We start from the raw sequence: 24,451 nt of genomic DNA on the forward strand, positions 1-24,451 counted from the left end.
GAGGGCCCGTGGAACTCAGAATCCCTTGGAAAGTAGGGGATGTCCTTGTTTCAGCTCCCCATATACCTCTTATGTCTAAGTCACCCTGTGCTATCCTGGCACAGGGTGAGTGAGAAAATATATCTTGGACTACTTAAAATGGAACAGTAATATTTGCCCACAATATCTCCCAGGATGTATGTAGAGACTATTCTTGGTTTGTTTGATTCTGAACTCAACCTGTTAATTGAGTGAGCTGATCACATTAGCCGCCAGGACTGGCTAGGAGACGAACTGTTGATGACTAGGCTGAGGAGGGGGGGGATTGTTTGTATTGTTAATTGGCTCCTGCTATTGTGTTTATACTACTGTGTGAAGCTCGGTGCCCACAAGTCTGTGTCCTACAGGTCATGTCTCTGAGTCATCTGGTCTGGGTAAATTTTTTAGTAAATTAGCTCATGTTAATTAGGTTAGCTTTGAGTCAGCCTGCTGTATAAATTTGTGTGAGATCTCAAATAAAGAGTTAGTCTTGATGTACTCCAAGACTGGTGTTGTCTAGTTCTTGGGGGTTCCTATAGCCAGATCCATTGGACTTGTGTTCCAGAACTTAGGAAGCGGTATACTGACGGAAGCACTCAAGCGGAGTGTGGGACGTTCCGTGACATATCTGTTTTAGTCCATAGATTCTAGAGGTACAGTTATTTTTATTTACTCTGTCAAGAATCATATGCAATAACCATTATTAGTGCACATTATTAAATAGGAGAAAAATAATTAAAATAAACAATGTATGAACATAACACATCCATATGGCTCATTGGGGTAGACCCAGATGAAACATTTTGTATGCTATACTAAAGTTTAACAGGTTAAACAGATCATCTTCGGGAAAGAGAAATAAGCAAAATCCGTTAAAACATTTTCTTCTTATCCATGAAAAAGCCTTTGTTTATTTCATTGTTCAAGTCTGTGCACCTAATATGGACTTGCAAGTTTACAAAGTGAAGTGCTGTGAAAGAAGTCAAAAATCAGTCAACCATCAGTAAACTGATACCAGCACTGCACATTGCAGATAATTTAAATCTTGTAATGTTTTATGTTGAATGTGTTTACTTTCAGCTGCCCAGATGCTTTGATTAACCAGATAAATATGCTTTTATAAAGGTTAAGGTTTCACTGATTTTCAGCAGACTTGTAGGACATTAAAATTAGGTTTGCTGCATACATTTAAGTGGATGAAACTAGACTCCCATCATGAGATTAAAAATATAAATTAGAAGAGCCCCAATGCTATTAAGAACTATTCCAAAATAAAAACACTACATATTGATGTAATTAATCCACAGACTAAGTGAAGCAATCAAAAAACTAGGGTGAAAACTTAAAAAAAAAAAAAAAAAAGAAGAAGGAGTATCTTGCAAAAAATTCAGCAATTAAAGGGTAACCATTTTCACACGAATAATCAATATCAGTGAACCCCTGAAAAACAAGCCTACGAAACGAGACAGTGTAAAGACTGGTTCTACCTATGTGCTTGTCTACAAAAATGTCAGGCACGGAACAAAGAGTTGTAGTGGCACATCTGTTCACTGGTGTGTATGTGAGTTTTGCTTAGGACAATTAAGTAAGCTGTGGGCAAAGATTGGGACATTTATTTTCACGTTCCAAAGGGTGGCTGCACAACAGGTAAGAAAATAGTTTAAAGTTGGCAAAACTTTTTTTTATTTTTAATTTATTTTGGATAGAGTAAGGGAAGGTTATAACCCCTATCAGTTTTTGGTTTTTTTTTGCCATCTGTGTCACATGAGGGAGATTAAAACTTTGCTTCCTGTCCCATAGCAAAAAACAGGAAGTGAGAGCAAATTCCTCCAAAGTCATAGGAAATCCCCACAAATTAAGGGAACCCCTTGGGCCCCCTCCCTCTATGTCACCAGATCTAGTGTCTCCATTGGAAAATTGTCACAATTTTTCTGCGGACAACCCAAAATTTGGGATTTTCTCTTTTTTTTTACTTTCAATGATAATAACTGGGACAAATGGGGTGAATTTCCCTAACGGGACAGAGGTAGCAATAAAAACCTGACAGGCGCATTTAGTTAGTTATACTTTATGATCAGGCAGCTGTCATCTACCATTCTAACATTAGAAATAATCTGTAGGAAACATAAGACATAGGAGCTACCTATTGCTGACTTGTTTTTAAGGTCATTGCTCCAGGATAAACATCATTCTTCTGGCTTCAGCACTTAGAAAGTCAAGGATCCAAAACAAGAAAATACTTCTTAAAATGTCCTTTTATGGACATGCTTATTCTAGGTCAGTGGTTTAGGGAAGCCATGGTCAAGATAATCACTGGCGCACACCTTCAAAAACAAGTCAAACGCAACGCCAACAGTTACAGTATCTCACAAAAGTGAGTATATCCCTCCCATTTTTGTAAATATTTTAATAGATCTTTTCATGTGATAACACTGAAGAAATTACACTTTGCTACAATGTAAAGTAGTGAGTGTACCGCTTATATAACATGTATATTTGCTGTCCCCTCAAAATAATGCCATACACAGCCATTAAATTTCTAAACCGCTGGCAACAAAAGTGAGTACACCTCTAAGTGAAAATGTCCAAATTGGGCCCAAAGTGTCAATATTTTGTGTGGCCACCAATATTTTCCAGCACTGCCTTAACCCTCTTGGGCATGGAGTTCACCAGAGCTTCACAGGTTCCCACTGGAGTCCTCTTCTACTCCTTCATGATGACATCACGGAGCTGGTGGATGTTAGAAACCTTGCGCTTCTCCACCTTCCATTTGAGAATGCCCCACAGATGCCTATAGGGTTTAGGTCTGGAGACATGTTTGGCCAGTCCATTACCTTTAACCTCAGCTTCTTTAGCAAGACAGTGGTCATCTTGGAGGTGTGTTTGGGGTCGTTCTGTTGGAATACTGCCTTGCAGGCCCAGTCTCCGAAGGGAGATCATGTTCAGCCTCAGTATGTCACAGTATATATTGGCATTCATGATTCCCTCAATGAACTGTAGTTTCCCAGTGCCAGCATCACTCATGCAACCCAAGACATGACACTCCCACCACCATGCTTGACTGTAGGCAAGACACACTTGTCTTTGTACTCCTCACCTGGTTGCTGCCACACACACTTGACACCATCTGAACCAAATAAGTTTATCTTGGGCTCTTCAAACCACAGGACATGGTTCCAGTAATCCATGTCCTTAGTCTGCTTGTCTTCAGAAAACTGTTTGTAGGCTTTCTTGTGCATCATCTTTACAGCATATGGTCTGAGCACTGACAGGCTGACCCCCCACCTCTTCAACCTCTGCAGCAATGCTGGCAGCACTCATACATCTATTTCCCAAAGATAACCTCTGGATGGAGTGGAACCCGTCCTGTTAAACCGCTGTGTGGTCTTGGCCACCTTGCTGCAGCTTAGTTTCAGGGCCTTGTCAATCTTCTTATAGCCTAGGCCATCTTTATGTAGAGCAATGATTCTTTTTTTCAGATCCTTAGAGAGTTCTTTGCCATGAGGTGCTATGTTGAACTTCCAGTGACCAGTATGAGAGAGTGAGAGTGATAATACCACATTTAACACACCTGCTCCCCAGTCACACCTGAGACCTTGTAACACTAATGAGTCACATGACACCGGGGAGGGAAAATGGCTAATTGGGCCCAATATGGACATTTTCACTTGGGGTCTACTTACTTTTCTTGCCAGTGGTTTAGACATGGCTGTGTGTAGACTTGTTTTGAGGGGACAGCAAATTTACACTGTTATACAAGCTGTACACTCACTGCTTTACATTGTAGAAACGTGTCATTTCAGTGTTGTCACATAAAAAGATATAATAAAATATTTACAAAAATGTGAGGGGTGTACTCACTTTTGTGAGATACTGTATATATCCATAAAGGTTGCTTTTTATGTATTCCTATAGAACAGGGTTTCTCAACTCCAGTCCTCAAGGCGCCCCAAAAGGTCATGTTTACCTCAGATGAAAGGGCTGTGATAATTACGAAGGCAGTGAAACTGATCAAATCACCTGTGAAAAATGGAAAGCCTGAAACATGACCTGTGGGGCACCTTGAGGACTGGAGTTGAGAAACACTGCTGTAGAACGTGGGTCACTTCTTTGAATAGAAGACTGGGTAACAGGGACCGATGGTGAGCTGTGCTTTGCAGGGATTGCATTGTGGGGGTTAAAGTTAATGCTTTAAAGGCCAATTCCAAAATTTTTAAACTAATACTTCAACTGTAAAAGCTAAAAAGCCATTCCAAGTGCAAAACTTACTGTTCTGCAACCCAGTCCTCTTCTGGGTTCAAGGACAACCAGCTCTTCCATAGCAAAGCAGAGTACATGAGCTCACACAGATCATAAGACATTCACAGTTACATCAGCCCTTGTGGATAATTCCAAATTGATTGCCCAGATCTTGTTACCTACTGAATATATAATAAATATAAACAGCTTAATTAAGTAGATAGAATTCCGAGTTGGAGAACGCCTACTTTGCTAGCAGTACCTGTAGGCATATTCGTAGTAATGTAAAAATTAGGTCTTGACCTTCAGAAAAATATTGCATATTTCACTTCAGAATACATAGCTCTGATTTTCTTCCACTCTTAGCCCAATGACCTTACTGAGTTAGGAAACAAAGTCAGGATGAAGGATGATCACTGTCAACCTATTGCCAATTAGATAAAGAGACAGTCAGTAGGAGACTGGCAGGTAAGGACAAGTAACGTAGAACAAACATAAGGACTAGCAACGGGTAAGAAAAGGTTCATGGATGCCACGAATCAATTACACATTTATATATTATAATCAGGTTAAAATGTTAAAACAGTAAAAAGCAAATATATAAAACAAAGACAGATGTGTGTTTTATACTGTATGTATTTCTTGCACAAAACAGCCAATTATACTTATTTGAAAAAACACGCAACACAAGCCGACGCATTAACTCTGATGCACAGCTGTACAGTTCCTTGTCTCTGTATGACCTCTCTCCACATCCAAGAAAATATAATTGTTCTTGTTCGTGTTTACATTGTATTTAGTGGCAGAAATCAAAGTCCACTAAATATTTTGAGCCACTAGTAGATGATAGGATTGCTAGAAGAGAAACTTAGTTAATGGTAAAATAGTTTTATGCAGCTCAGAATTACTGTCCCTGTTTTTTTTTTTGTATATACTGAAACATGGGAAAATTAGTTTATTATGAAAAATGTGTGCAAGTTATTCCCCAAAAAATTGAGAGATTGGGAGGAAAAAAAAAACAGTTTCCAGTCAAAACAGAATTGACTTTAAAGTGGAACTTTAGTCTCTCAAACACCATTGACAATTTTTAATCTGTATGCTGCTAGCATTAGTAAATAGATAGGAAAGTATATTGTATTTACTTGTTTTAAACTTTTTTTTTTTTACATTTCTTCAGTTACTTCACAGTTTCCACGCCTAGGCAAATGAGGTCATACATCCCAAGAGTGTTTAGCAGGGGTTTTCTCAGCTAAGCACACCCTCCTGCCTTCATGCATGAGCTAAGGGCAGATGGATTCCAGGAGGCAAATGCTACATAAATCATTTGCCCTTACTCAAGATGGCCATGGCTAGAAATGCTAGTGGGTGTTTTTCAAAGTGATTTCTAGCAAAAGAAAGCATGGAGCCAAACATTGATAGATGAGTTTGGTTTGAATATTAAAAATTAATTAAATAGCATTTTTGGTTTATAAGTTTGGACTCATGGTAAGGCTCTCTACATGTTAGTCTCAATTAAGATATGTAAATTTAAACATGCGTGGGATATCCTCAAACAAAAACTTGAAACAAATCTTTAGAAAGGCAGACTCAAACAGACCTCCTGGGCTTTTCTGATATCACGCTATGTTAGGGTATGAAATTCACAAACTATATTAAGACATCACTAGGAAGATCCATCTGCAGTAACATTTTTGGTGAATGTCACATTCTTTACTTGATAAATATTCACCCTGCTGTTGGTGGGAGGCAAAGAATGCCTTCCCATTTACAGAATATGTGTGTGCAGTTTGCAAGTTCAGAATAAAGAACTAGAATGTAACGTGTCATGTTGGAATGTCCCATAGCCAAAACAAACAATGGGCAAAACACAAGAGAGATACATTCACTTAACAATCAAAGTTATTTCCTTAAAAAAGGTAACTGTGACATTATCAGAAAGCAGAATTGTAGGAGGGGCCTACAAGATCCACTCATTATAGGCATCCTGCAGAAAACTACAGGATAGGGTGGATACAAGACTAGTAGGGGGAGAGCAGCATTGACTGGTCTTTAGCACTGGAAGCTCTTGCACAGAAACAAAGTTCATTCTGTATTACTACCCAGCCCTGAAAAACAAAAGGGCAGCGAGAGTCAAGACAAAATACACATTCCTCTTCTATAGACAATTTTGTTTAACCAGTATTCCAACTTTAGCCACGTGCTTTTGTACGTCAGTAATAACATACATTTTAAAATCATTGGACTATGAAAGACTGCCGAGGTCCTCTCTGTGTTCTTCTCATCCTGTAAGCTATCTTATCACATCCTACTTCAGCCTCTAGGGCCTGAAAATATGCAAGACTGACAGCATTACAATAGAGCTTGAATGAATGACTGGATCTTGGTAAATCATTTTACCACTGTCGGTCTAATCTCTGCCATGTGAGAAGATAATAATAATAAAAAAAAAAAAAAAAAAAAAAAAAAGACAGATAGCAGGCAATTGTACTACCAGTATTTTAAAATATAAAATTATTTTATCAAATGAGTGATTGAATTAAATATTGTTTTGGTTTGCCAAAAATCATGCTTTAATTTCATTTTATATTGTGTGGTTGTTTTCAATATAAATTTACGGAAAAAAAATATATCAAAATGTACAGCCAATACATGTAGGGGAGGGGTCAAAACCTCTGCAAGTTTTTTTTTTTTGAGAATGACATTCACTTCTTGTCCCATAGACATAACAGGAAGCAAGAAAAAAATATCTCCAAAATAAAGGGTCATGTGACCCCATTGGAGGATTTCCAAACTATTCTTCTTTCAATGACAACTCAGAATTTTGTATTTTCCCCTCACTTTCATTCCTGAAATTGAGGGGAAATACTGCTGGAGAGTCTGTATTAGCTGGACACTGCATCCGCAATCTGCTGATCACAGATGCAATGCTCTGCAGGCTCTTTAGAAAAAAAACTCATTATAAATGCAAATGTTTTTACCTGAAAAAAAATGTAAATTAAATTAGCCATTAGGGGACATTAAAAATGTGCTGTTGAGCTGTGTTTTTAGCTCCCCCAACCATCCCTCTTTAAGCTGCAGACAGTGGTCATGGGTGTATGCATGCCATGGTTTCAATGCTTTACGTTAAAAGCTACTGCTTTTTGACAGACAGGACCACTGACAAAAAGCAACCCATTCAAGTGAATAGGCAAGTGCTACAAGCGCTTTGTATCTGCGTGCAATGCACACGGCTGCCGAGCATTGGTGCAGCATGGCATAGAAAAAATTCCGCCTTTATTGTAATATTCTTCATAAAAGCAACTCCACGGCACAAAAATTAAGGAAACAGCGTAACCAGCTAACGGGTTTCATGCTAAATCAGTGCTTAAGCATAACTCACAAAATTATGTTGGACACATAAAATTATATATATATATTTTAAACCTGAGCGAGACAAGTAGCACACAAGCACCAATCATTAGGCAATGAATAGTTGCTCATGTCGTACTGAGGCAAAAAATAAAGTGAAATATTTATATTATTTGCTATATCTAAAATGTGCTGCACCTTTTTTCCAAACCAGCATGCAGAAATGACTGCAATGCAAACCACATATAAAAAACACCTTTTAGAAACAAAATAATAACAAGAGAGACAATGAAGCAGAAAAACAAATAGTGAAGGTACAGAAGTTGTAAAAAGTTTGAACCATTTTCACACACAAGGTGTGGCACTGTAAAAATGTCCTGCGGCAAAATAGCTGCAATTTAGTTAAGGCAATACAAAATACCTGCCTTAAGAAAGCTTATAGAAATATAATGTTGTAAGTGCGGAGATGGACCTGTCAAAGCTCCACTGTCCTCTATGGAGATCGGACTAAAACGGACAGCCGCTCCATAGAGGTGGATGGAGCGTCTGATCAGGTCCGCCTACAAAAACTGATAGGCGAGCCTGATCGGAAAGCCCGTATGAAAGGAGCCTTAGGTGTATTATCGCTTTTTGCAGATTTTAATTTTCCTCTGCTATAAGTTTCCTTTTTGCTAAATAAAGAAAAACAGATGAGGACAGAGTGGGCGTTAAAGATTGAAACACTTGTCTTGTTTAAAGTATACCTGACAGAGGAAAAAAAAAATAAAAAGAAATCAATTCTAAATAAAATGTTTATTAATGCAACTGTTTTGCTCAAAAGCCATACAGCTTAACTGTATACCACTGCTCTTTTCTATAGGATCTTATAAAAGGCCCTCTAGTTAAACTGTATGAGGAAAGCTGTAAAAAAAAAATAAAAAAAATTTGACTGTGTAAATTTCTCCAAAAGGCATTTTTTTTGTTTAGGACAGAGTGGGGAGGAGTTAGAACCTCTGTCAGATGTTTATACCTGGTCTATGTCCCTGCTGGGGAGATTCACACTATTTGTCTTAGTAACCATTTGGAGAGAAAATCCCAAATTTTGAGTTGTGATCATAATAGAAATAGAGAGGTCCATCTTCCAATGGATACAATTGCTCTACTGTCAACTGTCTAAGACCCCAATCACACCCGAGCATTTTGTGGTCAGTTCCAGAAGTGTGACAACGTCTTAAGATGAAGCCTTATGTTGCCTGAAGCTCAAAAAAGTACATGAATTTCCTTACGGTAGAATTGTTTTTTGGCCCCATAGACTTTAACCACTTCAATACCGGGCCTATTCTGGCACTTCTCTCCTTCATGTAAAAATCATCATTTTTTTGCTAGAAAATTACTCAGAACTCCCAAACATTATATATATATTTTTTTTTAGCAGACACCCTAGGGAATAAAAAGGCGGTCATTGCAACTTTTTATCTTGCACGGTATTTGCACAATAATTTTTCAAACAGCTTTTTTTTGGAAAAAATGGTTTCATGAATTGAAAAAATAACAAAACAGTAAAGTTAGCCCAATTTTTTTGTATAATGTGAAAGATGACGTTACGCTGAGTAAATAGATACCCAACATGTCACGCGTTAAAATTGCGCACTCATGGAGTGGCGCCAAACTTCGGTACTTAAAAATCTCCATAGGCGACGCTTTGAAAATTTTTACAGACCAGTTTAGAGTTACAGAGGAGGTCTAGTGCTAGAATTGTTGCACATACTCTAACGCACACGGCAATACCTCACATGTGTGGTTTGAGCGGCGTTTACATGGGCATTCGTTTCTGAGCGTGAGCTACCGGGGCGTTTAAAATCTTTTTTTTTTTTTTTTTTTTTTATATATTTTAAATTAATTTCTTTATTTTTACACTTTTTTTTACATTTTTTTAATCACTTTTATTCCGATTACAAGGAATGTAAACATCCCTTGTAATAGGAATCTATTGTGACACTTTACCGATCTCATGCTGACAGCCGCGATCGTGGCTTTGTTTACTTCCAGGAACCCGGGCCTAGAGATGACTGGTGACCATTTGAAATCTCTATAGTCGTCATCCAGCGCCGCCCGATTCTTTCTCCGGGCCCCCGATAGCATGAGAGAGCCCAGAGAAGCACCGGATGGTGGCGGGGTTGTCCCCTCCCGTCGCCTATAAGAACGATCAGGCGGTGAAATTGCCGCTATGATCATTCTTATCGTGCACAGAATAGCCGGCTGGAAAGAATGATATCTGAATAATGCCTGTAGCTGCAGGCAACATTCAGATATCCCCTCACAAAGTCAAGGACGTCATATGATGTCCTAAGGTATTGAAGTCGTTAAGAGTGCCTGAAAAGGCTTGAAAAACATGTACTTATGCACATATTTCAGATGTTCCCATTTAATAGTCGGAGGCCAAAAACACACAATTCTGCTCATGTCTCACATACAAGCAAAAAAAGGCCTCTAAATTGCCTGGCTATGAAGGTTTTATGTCCCTTAGGAGAAGACAAAAATCTCTCAAAAAGGGAAATATCCATCTAAAAATAAAAAAAACTTTGGTTTTATATATATACTTTAAACATTAAAAAAGCGCCAAGACAATGTTTTATTATCTGGTTGCTACAACCAAACAATATGATACACAAAAATATCATGTTTTCTATAAATAAATAACCATATTTATTAACAATTTATAGAGTACAAAGCTGTTTGTAGAAATATAAACCACCATGCCTCACCATTAACACGACTAAAATATCAACCATCAAGGCCCGTCCCCCCCAGATCAGATCTGTACCCACTATTAATATACCACAAAGTGAGACAAATTGTAGAAGCCAGCTTTAGATCATCACTGCTCTGATCATGACATTGGCAGTTTTGAATTATGTCTATATTGCATTTAATTTGTAAGTTATTGCATTTAAACACAATTCCAGAATAAACGTCCCCAAATGTGACTTTTATTATTTTAAGAATAGCATCAAAATCTCAGACAATTTGTACTGCATTTTAAATAAATGAATAGCCATATGAAAAATTAACAGTTGACGAGGCCTTAGAACACTGGCCACAGAAGATGTCATTAGTACCCATCATAACACGTATAATATATTATATATATATATATATATATATATATATATATATATATATATATATATATATATATATATATATATATATATACACATACATACACACACACACACATATATATATATATATATATATACACACACTTGTTATGATGGGTACTAATGACATCTTCTGTGGCCAGTGTTCTAATGATAGATAGATAGATAGATAGATAGATAGATAGATAGATAGATAGATAGATAGATAGATAGATAGATAGATAGATAGATAGATAGATAGATAGATAGATAGATAGATAGATAGATCTATATCACATGAAAAGATAATAAAATATTTACAAAAATGTGAGGGTTGTACTCACTTCTGTGAGATACTAATATTATATATAGATTATACACACACACATATATACACCTACTGTATGATGAAATACACACGTGTAGTCTCCATTAGAAGCCAGTGTGGCAAACTCAATTATTTTGTTTCATCTACTTTAAGGGCTCATTCAAACTGAGAAAGCTGTACACCAGGGAAAAGGCACCTATCTCTGCACCTGGGAATGAGAGGTTTTTGCATGCAGCCAACTGTACAAATCAATTAAAAACTGTGGTTGTACACTAGCCTCACACCCTACTGATTGCTTACATACAGGGGCACACATCTGTCTCAGTACAGTAAAAGAAAATGTGCAGATGTGTGGCTACAGCCGCAGCCTGTCATTGATTTGTACAGGCGGCTGTATGCAAACACCAGTTCTTCCTGGGCACAGGGATACGCTGGTTTTTCAAGGTGTACAGCTCTCTGTGCCCATGTGAATGAGCCCTTAGTTGTAATAACAAGCTTTTATTGCCATCAAGGAATTGCGTCAATAGGCTATGTATCAAGTGTAAATACAGTATACAGTTGAGGGTTTGCTTGTTCATTATAACTTATCTGTTAGATACTAGCCTGGGAATTACAGTTCAGCAATTTGTGAATGAGAGCGACTTTTCTTTAGCTTTAGATCATTTGCGGTTGCTGGCCAACGGAGTAACATGGGGCGGTATTAGCCAGATACAGTTCCAAGACTGAAAACAAATAACATCCCTCATTATAGCCTAAATGAACAAAATACTCACAGTACTTTTGTATCAAAGAATATTGAGTTCAGATTCACTAAATCAATTCCTCTTTTTATCAAAATTTCATAGCAGAATGAGGAAGACACATTGTGTAGGAACAATACAAATAGTGCACACCATTTTTAACAAATGTGAATATAAACACAGACATTAGTTGAAGTAACACAAGCGTTGTCAGATATCTTTGTATGACACTCTAAATAGCTCATCTATGGTATGCGACTTCCTGACAGCTTACAACTAAAGGAGGACTCAATCTACAAATAGATGTTTGTTTTATGCGTGCTCACTTGCTGATGTGTACCAGTGAATTATATTAAAACTTGTACAGCTAGATTACCAACTCTCAGTTTACACATTATTTACTTTAAATATAAAACATATGCCAACAGATGGACAGCACAGGCTCACCTTTTTATGCTCTTGTTTTATATAGTGTATGTGTGATATTATATGTGTACAACACAGCCCACCTATCTATGAAGATAAAAGTTGCACTGAAAACAAATTTGACTTTTATTTTGTGGTTCCTCCCATTTCTGTATGATGTGCCATGTTAGGTAAGTTGTGGCACTGAAATGACAGTTGGCAGTTATCAGTTATGCGCCATTAGATCACTGGGCACCAGCAGACTGTTTGAAAAAAAATATTCACATACCACTGTCATGGTAAAAATCTTCAACATCTTCTTTTAGGGTAACACGCTAAAATGTTTCTATTTTCATCCTTACATATTTAGGTATCAGTATCACAGGCACATTGGGACCCAAACACTATGAATAGGCCATTTGTCTATGGAACTGACAGATGCTGCACACAAGCAGCCCATGTAAGTCTATAGGGATGCAGCGTTTGGGGCAGCTCACCCACATCTGCATGCCTGTCAAATTAGGATATGCAGACTTTGGGGTTGATTTACCAAAGGCAAATAAATAGATTGTGCACTATGCAAGTGCAGTTGCACTCGTTTTTCCAGAGCTTAGTGAATTCGGTGAAATTCTGCCAGTTTTCCATCATCCAATTGCGTGCAAGCAAAAATGCTTTTTTATTTCCCTTGCACCTGATTAGGTATTCTTTACAAAGTAAAGCATTACCATATTTACTAATCTCTATGGTAAATGAGTGCAACTGCACAGTCTATTTGACTTTCATAAATCAGTCCTATTGGGTCTCCATAGATGTATATAGGCTGCCTGCATGCAGCACCTGGTGGCTCCCATGCATAAACAAATGGTCAATTCATGGTGTACGTGCCTCAGCAACAATGTGTATGAGGACTTATGTTGACAGGTATTCTAGTCAAACACAGTGTTCTACATCAAAGGCATGCAGCTGCGTTTTAAATGGAAATTGCAGCATTTCACAAGAGAGCGTGTGGCCTGCTTTGCATGCAGTTCAAATGCACCTGGATAGGAAATGTTGCACCCAAAGAAAAGCAGTGCAATGCAAAAACAGGTCAAACAAAGTTGCTGATCTGTTAAACCCAATGGGATTTTGCTGACATGAGTTTGAGGTGCGGTTCAAAAGCACACTGAACGTAGGAAAACAACACCCATCAAAATGAGCCCTAAAAGTGGATCACCAGGCCCATATAAAAGACAAGTTAATGCAGTTATTTATTCATTTTTATGCATGTACCTGAATATCAGACTTGAAGAGGAAGGGGCGGGCCTGGGAGCCAATCAGGTATGCTGCATGAAAATCTGCTGACAACATGTTAATAGAGGAAGAAAGCTGAATGAGCAGTGAGATCACCTCACTAGTCTCCTGCTCCTACTTCAATAGCTAATCAGCAGACTGGGGTTGGAGAGCACCACTTAGCCATATTACAGTTTAAAAATAAGGAGAAAAGTGGTGTCATTTGCCTGGCTGAACTGTGTGGCAGGGCTCTGTAAATTTCAGAACTGGATTTACAGAAATACAAATTTCTTTGTCGGGTAAAAAAAGCTCCTAAATATGTATTCCTTCTGTGTTTTTGGCTGTCTGCCGGCCTGAATCTCTGCTTTAATTAAAACCAAGTTTGCTCAAAGGTTCTTAGCATTTATGTCTAGTGACACTTCACACAAACTGGAGTTTTAGTAGCAATACAGAAGACCCGGACAGCTGATTTAGGCGAGAGCAAGACATTTCCCCAGCAAAGAATAAATCATTTAAATACTAATAATGAAAAAAAAAAAAAACACATCATGCTGCATGGGTTAGAGGAGAGGGGCAGAGAGGGAGGTTGAGGTGTGTCTTGTGATGGGCTTGAAGTGAAATCTGACTGGGTGCTATGGATAACTAAACATCTCAGTGGCTCATTACACATCCATACCAAATAATCTCACTCCTCTATAAATAGATAATTATATGAACTACCATATACATCACACCTAGTATGTCAATTTTAATCTACTTTCTGCCTGAAAAAAATGCATTTAATATATTTCCTTTCTGCAATACCACTCTACAAGGAGCATGATTCTAAATTTAGAATAAAAATCAACTTTGCTGTAGGCAGTAATCTGCCCTATTTCATTCAATAAAAAATACACACATTTAAATGAAGTGAAAATTTAGCTTCTATTAGTAGTAAGACTCTTCTGTACCGTTACATTTCAATCAGCCCATATTCCTTGTTCCTGATCCATTAAATTCATTTTCTTAATACATTTGGAAATTACCTATAAATTTTAGAAATCTGAAATAAAAAGCACTCAAGAGCCTAATTGTAGTCTGAGCAACCACAAAACTAAGTAAAGAAAACCGTATACTTGCTGTCTAAGCAAAAGACTAAAGATTTAATGCTACAGACAGACAAGCAATTTCAAAGAGCACCTGTCACCTATCTGCTGGACTGGTGGTGTTGTTCTATGCCTAGACTGATATTGTGTCAAAATGCCCATTCAAAATAAAAAAATATTAATTATATATATATATATATATATATATATTTTTTTTTTTTTTTTATTTACTTTTTTTTAACGCGTGTGCAGAGTGGTCTATTCTGTAGAGAATAAAAAAAAATATTTTGGAAAAGCAGGGTACATTAACCCATATCTGCTCAAGATAGACTGGTAAATTCTTGGCACACCATAATTAACAGTCATCTATATAAAGTTAAAACAAGCCGATATGTAAAATGCCTTAAAAAATAAATACACGTTTGAACAAATAATAACAAGCTTTCACAAAGAAAGTATACAGTCTTGGAAAGCTCGAAGAATGTGTCACATTAAGAATATTTCCACTACACTGCTTTCTGGGGTCATGTGAAGAATGTTTAGGGTCAGGATCAAATGTGTACACCTGCTTCTCGCTTTATTATTACTGTATCAGTAATTTATTAAACATATGGCCTTGAAACATAAAAATGTATCTATAATGCTAAAGAGCAAAACAATACAACTGGTTATAGCTGTTGTAAGAACTACTGTATTGTGTAACAGAAAGAAAAGGCAAGTACACACAAGACATTTATCTTGTTTTTACATGGAACCACTGCTCTATTCTACAGAAATGTCTCGTTTGGTCAGATTACAATCAATTACGGTCTTGTCATATAACATGGTAAATATTTTACTTATGTTATTGTATGTGGGGAAAATGTATAATTGCTTATTGTTAAACATTCACAAAGCTCTTTTTTATTGTAAATAATTCAGGTCATGTACTTTTACCTTTCATCCCTGTAAGAGTAAATATTCCCTTTTATTCAGAAATCACACACACACTTGTCATATTACAACCAAAAACGTAAATGTATTTTATTGGGAATTTATTTGATAGACCAACACAAAGTGACACATAATTGTGAAGTGGAAGCAAAACGATAAATGGTTTTCAATTTTTTTTTACAAATAAAAAAATCTGAAAAGTGTGGCATGCATTTGCATTCAGCCTCCTTTACTTTGATACCCCTAAAATCTAGTGGAACCAATTTTCCTTCAGAAGTCACCTAATTAGTAAAGAGTGTTAACCTGTGTGTAATTTAATCTCACTATAAATACAGCTGTTCTGTGAAGCCCTCAGGTTTGTTAGAAAACCTTAGTGAACAAACAGCATCACGAAGGCCAAAAGGAACAAACCAGACAGGTCAAGGATAAAAGTTGTGGAGAAGCTTGAAGCAGGGTTATAAAATATCCCAAGCATTGAACATCTCACGGAACACTATTCAATCCATCATCCGAAAACGGAAAGAGTATAGCACAGCTGCAAATCTACCAAGACATGAACATCCACCTAAACTGACAGGCTGGGTAAAGGGGCATTAATCTGAGAAGCAGCCAAGCGGCCCATGATAACTCTGGAGGAGATGCAGAGATCCACAGCTCGGGTGGGAGAATCTGTCCACAGGACAACTATTAGTTATGCACTCCACAAATTTGGTCTTTATGGAAGAGTGACAAGAAGAAAGCCATTGTTGAAAGAAAGCTTTAAGAAGTCCCATTTGCAGTTTGCGAGAAGCCATGTGGAGGATACAGCAAACAAGTGGAAGAAGGTGCGCTAGTCAGATGAGACCAAAATTGAACTCTTTGGCCTAAAAGCAAAATGCTATATGTGGCGGAAAACTAACACTGTACATCACCCTGAACACACCATCCCCACTGTAAAACATGGTGGTGGCAGCATCATGTTGTGGGGATGCTTTTCTTCAGCAGGGACAGGAAAGCTGGTTAGAGTTGACTGGAAGATAAATGGAGCCAAATCTTAGAAGAAAACTTAGAGTCTGCAAAAGACTTGAGACTGGGGCGGAGGTTCACCTTTCAACAGGACAACAACCCTAAACATATAGCCAGAGATACAATGGAATGATTTAGATCAAAGCATATTCATGTGTTAGAAGGGCCCAAATTCCAGACCTATATCCAGTTGAGAATCTGCGGCAAGCAAGGTGGATATATAAAAAAAAAAAAAAAAAAAAAACACAAAAACACACACACACACACACACACACACACACACACACACACACACACACACACACACACACAGAACACGATTTGATTTAAATTAGATTTTTATCACATTTAAATAAAATGCTTTAGGAGTAAAGAAAAAAAAAAATAGTGTATCTAAAAGATAGTTTTCTATTTAAGATACATTAATAATTAACCGGTAGTTCATTCACCATGAAATGGAGCTTAGTTATGTAGCATGAGGCTGTATATTGTGCATTTACATTTTTGGTAAACTCATTCAATGAATCCAAGCTCTGCAAGCTGAAATAACATGCACTTCATTGATGCATTCACACAATTTCACGGTAACCATGAGATAAAACAAAAGTTCAGAAATATTCCTTTATCACATTGTTTTGCAAATCTATGTACACTACAAACTGTATGACTGTTGGAAGAGAAATGAATCTGTACCAGGCTCTAAGCGTGAGGCAGAAGGGCAAGCAGTAAAAATGAAAATAAAACCTTTGAAGCAGCCTAAAAACCTTGCAATCTTTCTGCACATAGAATGAAAGGGGTTGTAAAGGTAAAAATTTTTTCACCTTAATGCATTCTATGCATTAAGGTGAAAAAACTTCTGACAATACCGCCGCCCCCAGCCCCCCCGTTTTACTTACCCGACGCCTCGAAAGTCAGCTTCTCGTTCCCGACATCTATTCCTCCGCTCACCCTGGCCGCTGATTGGCTACAGTGGATGGATTGGAAGCAGCGCAGCCATTGGCTCGCGCTGCTGTCAATCACATCCAATAACGCGGCGCGCTGGGGGGCGGGGCCGAGTGATACAGTGAGCGGCTATAGCCGCCGGCTGTATCACGGGAGCGCGCCCGCAAGCACTAACCACCATGCGAGGGAGCTCGCATTAAGGTGGTTAATGCTTGCGGGGAGGAGCTGAAACAGCCGCCAAGGGACCCCAGAAGACCAGGTTCGGGGCCACTCTGTGCAGAACGAGCTGCACGGTGAAGGTAAGTATAACATGTTTGTTATTTTTAAAAAAAAAAAAAATTTTACCTTTACAACCCCTTGAAGTGTTTTATTCCTCCCTTGAGGAGTAAAATGGCAGCAGGCCGTAAAAGAGACCCAGTCTGAGAATATTTTAATGAAGTTCCTCTACCTATGCTTAAGCAGGTATGCGTGCAAAATGCAAGCAATGCAACAAAGAGATGCAAGGCCTGTTGGCCCGAAATTAACACCAGGAGAAGACGTGCTGTGATGAAAGGACTGTGTTTGAACTTTTTTTCATGTGGACCCAGCTGATACAGGTATATTCAGTTTAAAGTGTTACTAAACCTAAAAATGTTTAACTTAATGCATTGCGTGCATTAAGGTAAAAGAAGTTGTGTGTCCCTGTGCCCCCCACCCCTTTCCTCTGTGAAGGGGAAGAGAGGGGAGAAGAGATTAGCGCTGTGCAGGGCTGTATCCTTTCTCCCCTTGCTTTCTCTTTACACTGCATTCGAGCAGCACAGCAGCAGGAGCCACTGGCTCTTGCTGCTGTCAAAGGATGTCAGGGGTGGGACCAAGTCCCGCTGTGTAAGTCTATGGAGCGTGGCTCCGTAGACACACAGCTCAGGAGCGTGGGGACTACCTCTCCCCATAACCAGCGGTTGGTTATGGTAGTCCCGCAAAAGAAGAGGAGGAGCAAAGATCACCGCCCGGGACCCCAGAAGAGGATAGGGGTCGCTTTGAGCAATACCACTGCATAAAGCAGGTAAGTAGAACATGTTTGTTATTTTAAATTTAAAAAGAAAAAACACTTTGTGTTTAGTAACACTTCTAACAGTTACTTTGTTTTTTCAAAGAGATTTTGTTTATGCACTTCAGTTACTAAACATTGATGTTTAAAGTGATTGTAAAGTCTCGTTTTTTTTTTCTATAAAAATAACAAACATGTTATACTTACCTGCTCTGTTGCAGTGGATTTCCACAGAGCAGACTGGATCCTCCTCTTCTCGGGTCCCTCTTCTGTGCTCCTGGCCCTTCCCTCCTGTTGAGTACCCCCACAGCAAACAGCTTGCTATGGGGCACACAAGCCGAGTCACAGCTCTATGTTTCTATTCAGACACAGAGCTGCGGTTCAGCCCTGCCCCTCCCTCTCCTGATTGGCTGACTGACAGCAGCAGGAGCCAATGGCACCGTTGCTGTGCCTCAGATAATCAGGAAGGAGAGTCCTTGATGGTTGGGACACTTGTCTTCTGACTACAACCCCTTTAAGCAAAGAATATGTAATATAATGTTATTGTTTTAATTAAATAAAAGAATTTGAGTAGTTCAACTATGTGTGATTAACCTAAAATCGGTTCCGATATCGCCATTTTACTAACCTGACAGCTTATTATTCTAAGTAGGAAACCTTCATTTTGTTTGCAAATATTAAAAATTCTAACTACCAGCAAGAATAAGTCCTTACATTTAAAGAGCACCTGTCATGTCAGATCCATCACGGCAGCACCTGTTGGCGGGTATCCACTCACCTGCTGCAGCCGTGTCCCTCACTTTGTTGTGTCACTGCCGCATCACCAGCCGTCCCATCAAAGTGAATGGGACTGTCGGTGAGTCAACAGCGGGTCAGAAGAGGAGCCACTGCGGAACAGAGATGACAGTTACTCTTTAAAAATGATGATGTAAATCAAGTTGATTTAAATCAAGATTTTTTACTAGCGATTTAAATCAAATCCACCCTGGTGGCATGACTTGAAAATTGCTGTTCACAGACGCTCTCTGTACAATCTGATAAAGCTCGAGTTATTTTGCAAAGAAGAATGGGCAAAAATTTCACTCTCTACATGTGCAAATCTGGTAGAGACATCCCCAAAAAGACTTGCAGTTGTAATTGCAGTGACAGGTGGTTCTACAAAGTATTGACTCCGGGGGGCTGAATACAAATGCACGCCACACTTTTCACATATTTGTAACAAAGTTTGAAAACCATTTATCATTTTCCTTCCACTTCACAATTATGTGCCATTTCCCTACAGAGGGTATTAGACTGGAATAAGGGGGGGGGCACCTCACCATAACATAAGTCACAAAATAATTAAATGTGAGTCACCACCCACTGCAATCTGGTTGCTATGGGTTGCTCCATGCACATACATTCCACACACACTAATAATATATTATCCATACATTGCACATTTTATTAAAATAGAAGATAATATCTGAAAGAACACCATGGATCCCATACAGCATCCAGTCAAAATGAGCTTGCATTTTTTAATCCTTCATTACAGAAGGGACAACTAGAAACTTATTGGTTTATTGCTATATACAGCCATATAGCCAACAGTCTGGTTAAAAAAAAATGTTATTCATATCCATGATTTATAACCTGTGCCCCATTCAACTTTTCCCAGCCCATTATCATGCACTCACTTTCTATAAAATCTAACTATACTGCCCACGGTTTAGCTAGTAGTTCCATCTCTGCTGACACGGATCAAATGGAAAAAGTTTTAAATAATAAAAGCACAATCTATTTACTCTGCATTACTGAGAACAGTTTTGGCAGATTTCCAAAGCCTTTTGTGGCCCTCAACTTCCAAACATGTTTTCATGGCCTCTAGCCAGGAAAAATGTATCCACAACAGCTAAAATATCCTTTTTGTGAAATAGAAAAAAAAAAAAAAAAAAAATGCAGCCCTCATTAAGATGTCAAAAACACATTTGAAGGGATTTTCACCAATCATGTTGAAGCCTGCAAATATACCATTAGTATTGTCTAAATGGGTTCATGCCTATGAATATCAGCTTTTTCAACCATGAAGATTCCTGTGTTTGATTTTTGTCTCTCTCGGCTGTGCATCACAAGCTTTTTTTTTTTTACACATTATCAACAATGCAACAGTCATAAGATCAGACCATGAAGAATGATTCAGCCAGAAGGTTTTCCCCATCAGATATCTTAAAAATAGTGCAGATGTCAGTAGCCAACATTACTTGTGTCAAGCAGAGATGCAATTTTCTAGGATATACCAATCGAAGTCAGTTTGCACGCTTCAACTCCATACCGTGATTACTTTTTCAATAGAGTATACATATTTATAGCCTTTTAAATAATGTATATGGGATTTTTGCTAGGTTTCTTTCTATATCCTTGCATATATCTCTTTACTTAGCATTGCAAGACCTCAAAATTGATTGACTTTCACAGAGATAGCATAATAGCTGGAATATACATTTACTCAAATGGACCATGATTAAAGTCTATGCACAGACAAAACCTAAATCCTCCCCGTCTAGTGCATCTCTCAGCATATATTTTCTTTTAATTCAACTTGCTCCTATAGCAAACAACTGTTTTTATTACTCCTTGTAACGAGGGATGAGCCAAAGATCAGCTGTTTGGGCATTTGAACGAAAGCCCAAACTTTTGCAAAAATCATATATAGAAGGGTTGCTAACTAGGCTTCTGAGGGGACCCAAATGGCCTACAGGTAAAACAATAAAAATATTAATCATTTTACAAAGCTATTACCTACTGGGGCCCTTGATTGCATAGGCTTGTTTTGGCAGATTTTCTGGAGAAGGTAAAACTTAGCCTTAGGTGAATCCTTGAAATCACCGCTACTGGCTAATTTTTTTTTTTTTATTATTATTTATCTATTTATTTGAATTGGTACATGATCTTCAGAGCAGTGCTCAAATGCGCATGCTATTTATGGCACCACAATGCCTATTAGCCAAACAAATTGACAATTTTAATTTGGACAGCACAGTAGCTAAGTGATTAGCACCTCCACCTAGTAGCATTTGGGTCGCCAGTTGAAATCCCAACCATGGCACTACCTGCCTGGAGCTTAAATGTTCTCCCTGTGCCTGCGTTGGTTTCCTCTGGGTACTGCGGTTTCCTCCCACTCTCCAAAGACATGCTGGTAGATTAATTAGCTCTTGTCTAAATTGGCCCTAGTATGTGTATGTATGAATGTGAGTTCAGAAACTAATGTAAATGTAAAATATATCTGAAGCGCTGCGTAAATTGACAGAGCTATACAAGTACCTGTAATAAATAAATCTGACAGACCACATTGGTTTCAGCTGGCTTTGAGTTTGGTAACCAAAATTCTTTTAAACGCTTGCCAATCGGCTCACGCCGATATGCGTTGGCAGAAGGGCACGTACAAGCATATTAACGTACCTGTGCGTTGCCCTTTAAGAAGCGGTTTGCGGGCGGGCGCGCCACGAACTCCATAAACGTGATTGCGGGTCCCGCGGACTCGATGTCCACGGGGACACTTGTCACGGAGAGGAAGAACGGGGAAATGCTGATGTAAGCAAGCATTTCCCAGTGCTGCCTAGTGACACTGATCACAGCTCCATGTAATCTGGAGCGGTGAACAGTGTTGTGTCACACATAGCCCCTCCCCCCCACAGTTAGAATACCTCCCTAGGACACACTTAACCCCTACAGCATCCCCTAGTGGTTAACCCCTTCACTGCCAGTCACATTTACACAGTAATCAATGCATTTTTAATCGCACCGATCGCTGTATAAATGTGAATGGACCCAAAATAGTGCCAAAAGTGTCCGTAGGTCATAATGTTGCCGTCACGCCATTACTCGTATAAATAAAAAAAAAAAATTAATAAAAATGCCATAAAACTATCCCCTATTTTGTAGACGCTACAACTTTTGCGCAAACCAAACACTTATTGCGATTTTTTTTTTTTACCAAAAATATGTAGAAGAATACATATTGGCCTAAACTGAGGAAAAAATGTAATTTATATATATATATATATATATATATATATATATATATATATATATATATATATATATATAAATTTTATTTGTGGGGGGGGGATATTATAGCAAAAAGTAAAAAATGCGTTTTTTTTTCAAAATTGTCGCTATTTTTTTGTTTATAGCGCAAAAAAATAAAAACCGCAGAGGTGATCAAATATCAACAAAAGAAAGCTCCATTTGTGGGGGAAAAAAAAAAGCACATCAATTTTGTTTGGGAGCCACGTCGCACAACTGTCAGTTAAAGCGACGCAGTGCCAAAACACAAAACGTGCTCTGGTCTTTTGCCAGTCAAATGGTCCGGGGCTGAAGTGGTTAAAGTGTTACTAAACCTAGGACCCTGCATTTACTATATCTGGTCTCCCACAGTACACAGAACATGGAAATGCAATTATTTTAAGAACTATAAATTGCTAAATACCTTTTCTCATCAGCAGTATATAGCAGTCTTGTGACTATTAATGTCCAGCCGAGCACTGGTTAAAGCTTGTAGGAGTTTTCATTCCCCTCTGACTGTCCTATAAGGTTGCATGATCCCTGACTGTCTGGACAGTGCTGACTGGCCCTGTGCTGATCACATGCACCCTCCAAAAGAAAAAAAAAATAAATAAATAACGCTCTAGCAATACACACCAGATTGATTGAGCATGTGCAGAGTACCTATTAGGGCTTTGTTCTATCAGAGGGATTGGGGACAATAAGAGGGGAGGACCAAAGAAGACGGGATTAAACAACCTTTTTACACAATGCAGAGGATTAACCCCCTCAGGTTTCAGAGTGAGTATATCAAGCATGCTTTACCGTACAGACTGATTTTTCTGCTGTGGGTTCAGTTACGCTAAGTTGACTGAACCCAGGGCAGTGCTTGTGACATCATCACCAGGCTTTTAAATTCTTCTAGGGGTAGCTGCTGGTAGGTCAGTTCCTACCAAAGTAGGCACATGCCCCAGAATCACAAATCCTCCCTTGGGCCCATTCAGTACACAAATTGAATAGGTGGGTTCTGGCAGCAATGTTTTTCTGAGAAACAAATGAATGTATACAGGTGGAGTAGCACAGAGGGAGATGAGGGATAGGTGGAATTTTGTAGTCCAGCAGGCAGGGCTTGCGGTACAGCAAAGGCACTCTGTTGTTGGCCTAAAGAAGTAAAGGAGCACAAATGAATTTCCGGCAGATCAACAGGTATTTTTCTGTACATTTAAAAAGGAATGAAACATTGGGAAATGTTCACAAATACAAAAGATTCCACAAATGAAATAAGGGAAGAGATACAACCATGGTCTCCCAAAGGATGACTTCATCAGGCAGGAAACCAAAATAGCCTTGGATTTTGTAAGTGGTACACCTATAAAACGCATCTTTTCCCTTTTGTTAGTAGGGCTTTTTAATGGAAGGCTGTGGATTTAAAGGTTTTCTGAAGACAGATACAGGCAACATCAGATTTCTACAGGTGGTTTTATTCCCCTTTTCCAGCAGCATGTAGTATGTGAACATTTCTCATTTGGCACACACTGTGGATACTTTGAAGCCTGTATTGGCAACATGGGATGTGAGCTGAGGACTTCATTGTGCCGATTTACAATATCAAGTTTGTCAAGCAGGTGGGGAATATGCTCTAAATCCAACAACCTATTTCTAAAATTTGCAAAAAAATCTGCTATTTGAAAGCCTCAAATATTATGGGAATGAAAACAAATGTTCATATTATCTACTACTCTGGCACCTCTGAGCAGAAACATGGATATCTGCCAAACATTAAGGTCACTGGAATGCCGCCACATAAAATCATTGCTTTCCTGACCTTCTGACAACATTTTAGTTCAAAAATACAGAGTGCTATTAAAAGCCGAATTCTTCAAGAAAAAAAAAATCTTTCAGTAAAGTTTGTTCGGCTGAAAAAGGCAGCAGCTACAAACTCATACCAAGCAGAGTACAACGTA

General features: G+C 38.5%; 1 protein-coding gene across 3 annotated transcripts in view; it reads right to left on the minus strand.

The window, feature by feature from the left end:
* ARID5B (AT-rich interaction domain 5B) overlaps positions 1-24,451 on the minus strand; it is a 406,103-nt gene that overhangs the window by 364,279 nt on the left and 17,373 nt on the right. Inside the window, exon 1 of one of the 3 annotated variants that reach the window (XM_073596261.1) lies at positions 4,288-4,353. The exons of the other annotated variants lie outside the window; for them this stretch is intronic. Within the exon in view, the coding sequence (XP_073452362.1) occupies positions 4,288-4,338 (51 nt within the window). The 5' untranslated portion in view covers positions 4,339-4,353. Of the gene's footprint in view, positions 1-4,287; positions 4,354-24,451 lie in introns of those variants that run through there. 3 annotated transcript variants of the gene reach the window in all.

Source organism: Aquarana catesbeiana, linkage group LG08, assembly GCF_042186555.1.
Source record: "Aquarana catesbeiana isolate 2022-GZ linkage group LG08, ASM4218655v1, whole genome shotgun sequence".
In the NCBI taxonomy this organism is placed as follows: domain Eukaryota; kingdom Metazoa; phylum Chordata; class Amphibia; order Anura; family Ranidae; genus Aquarana; species Aquarana catesbeiana.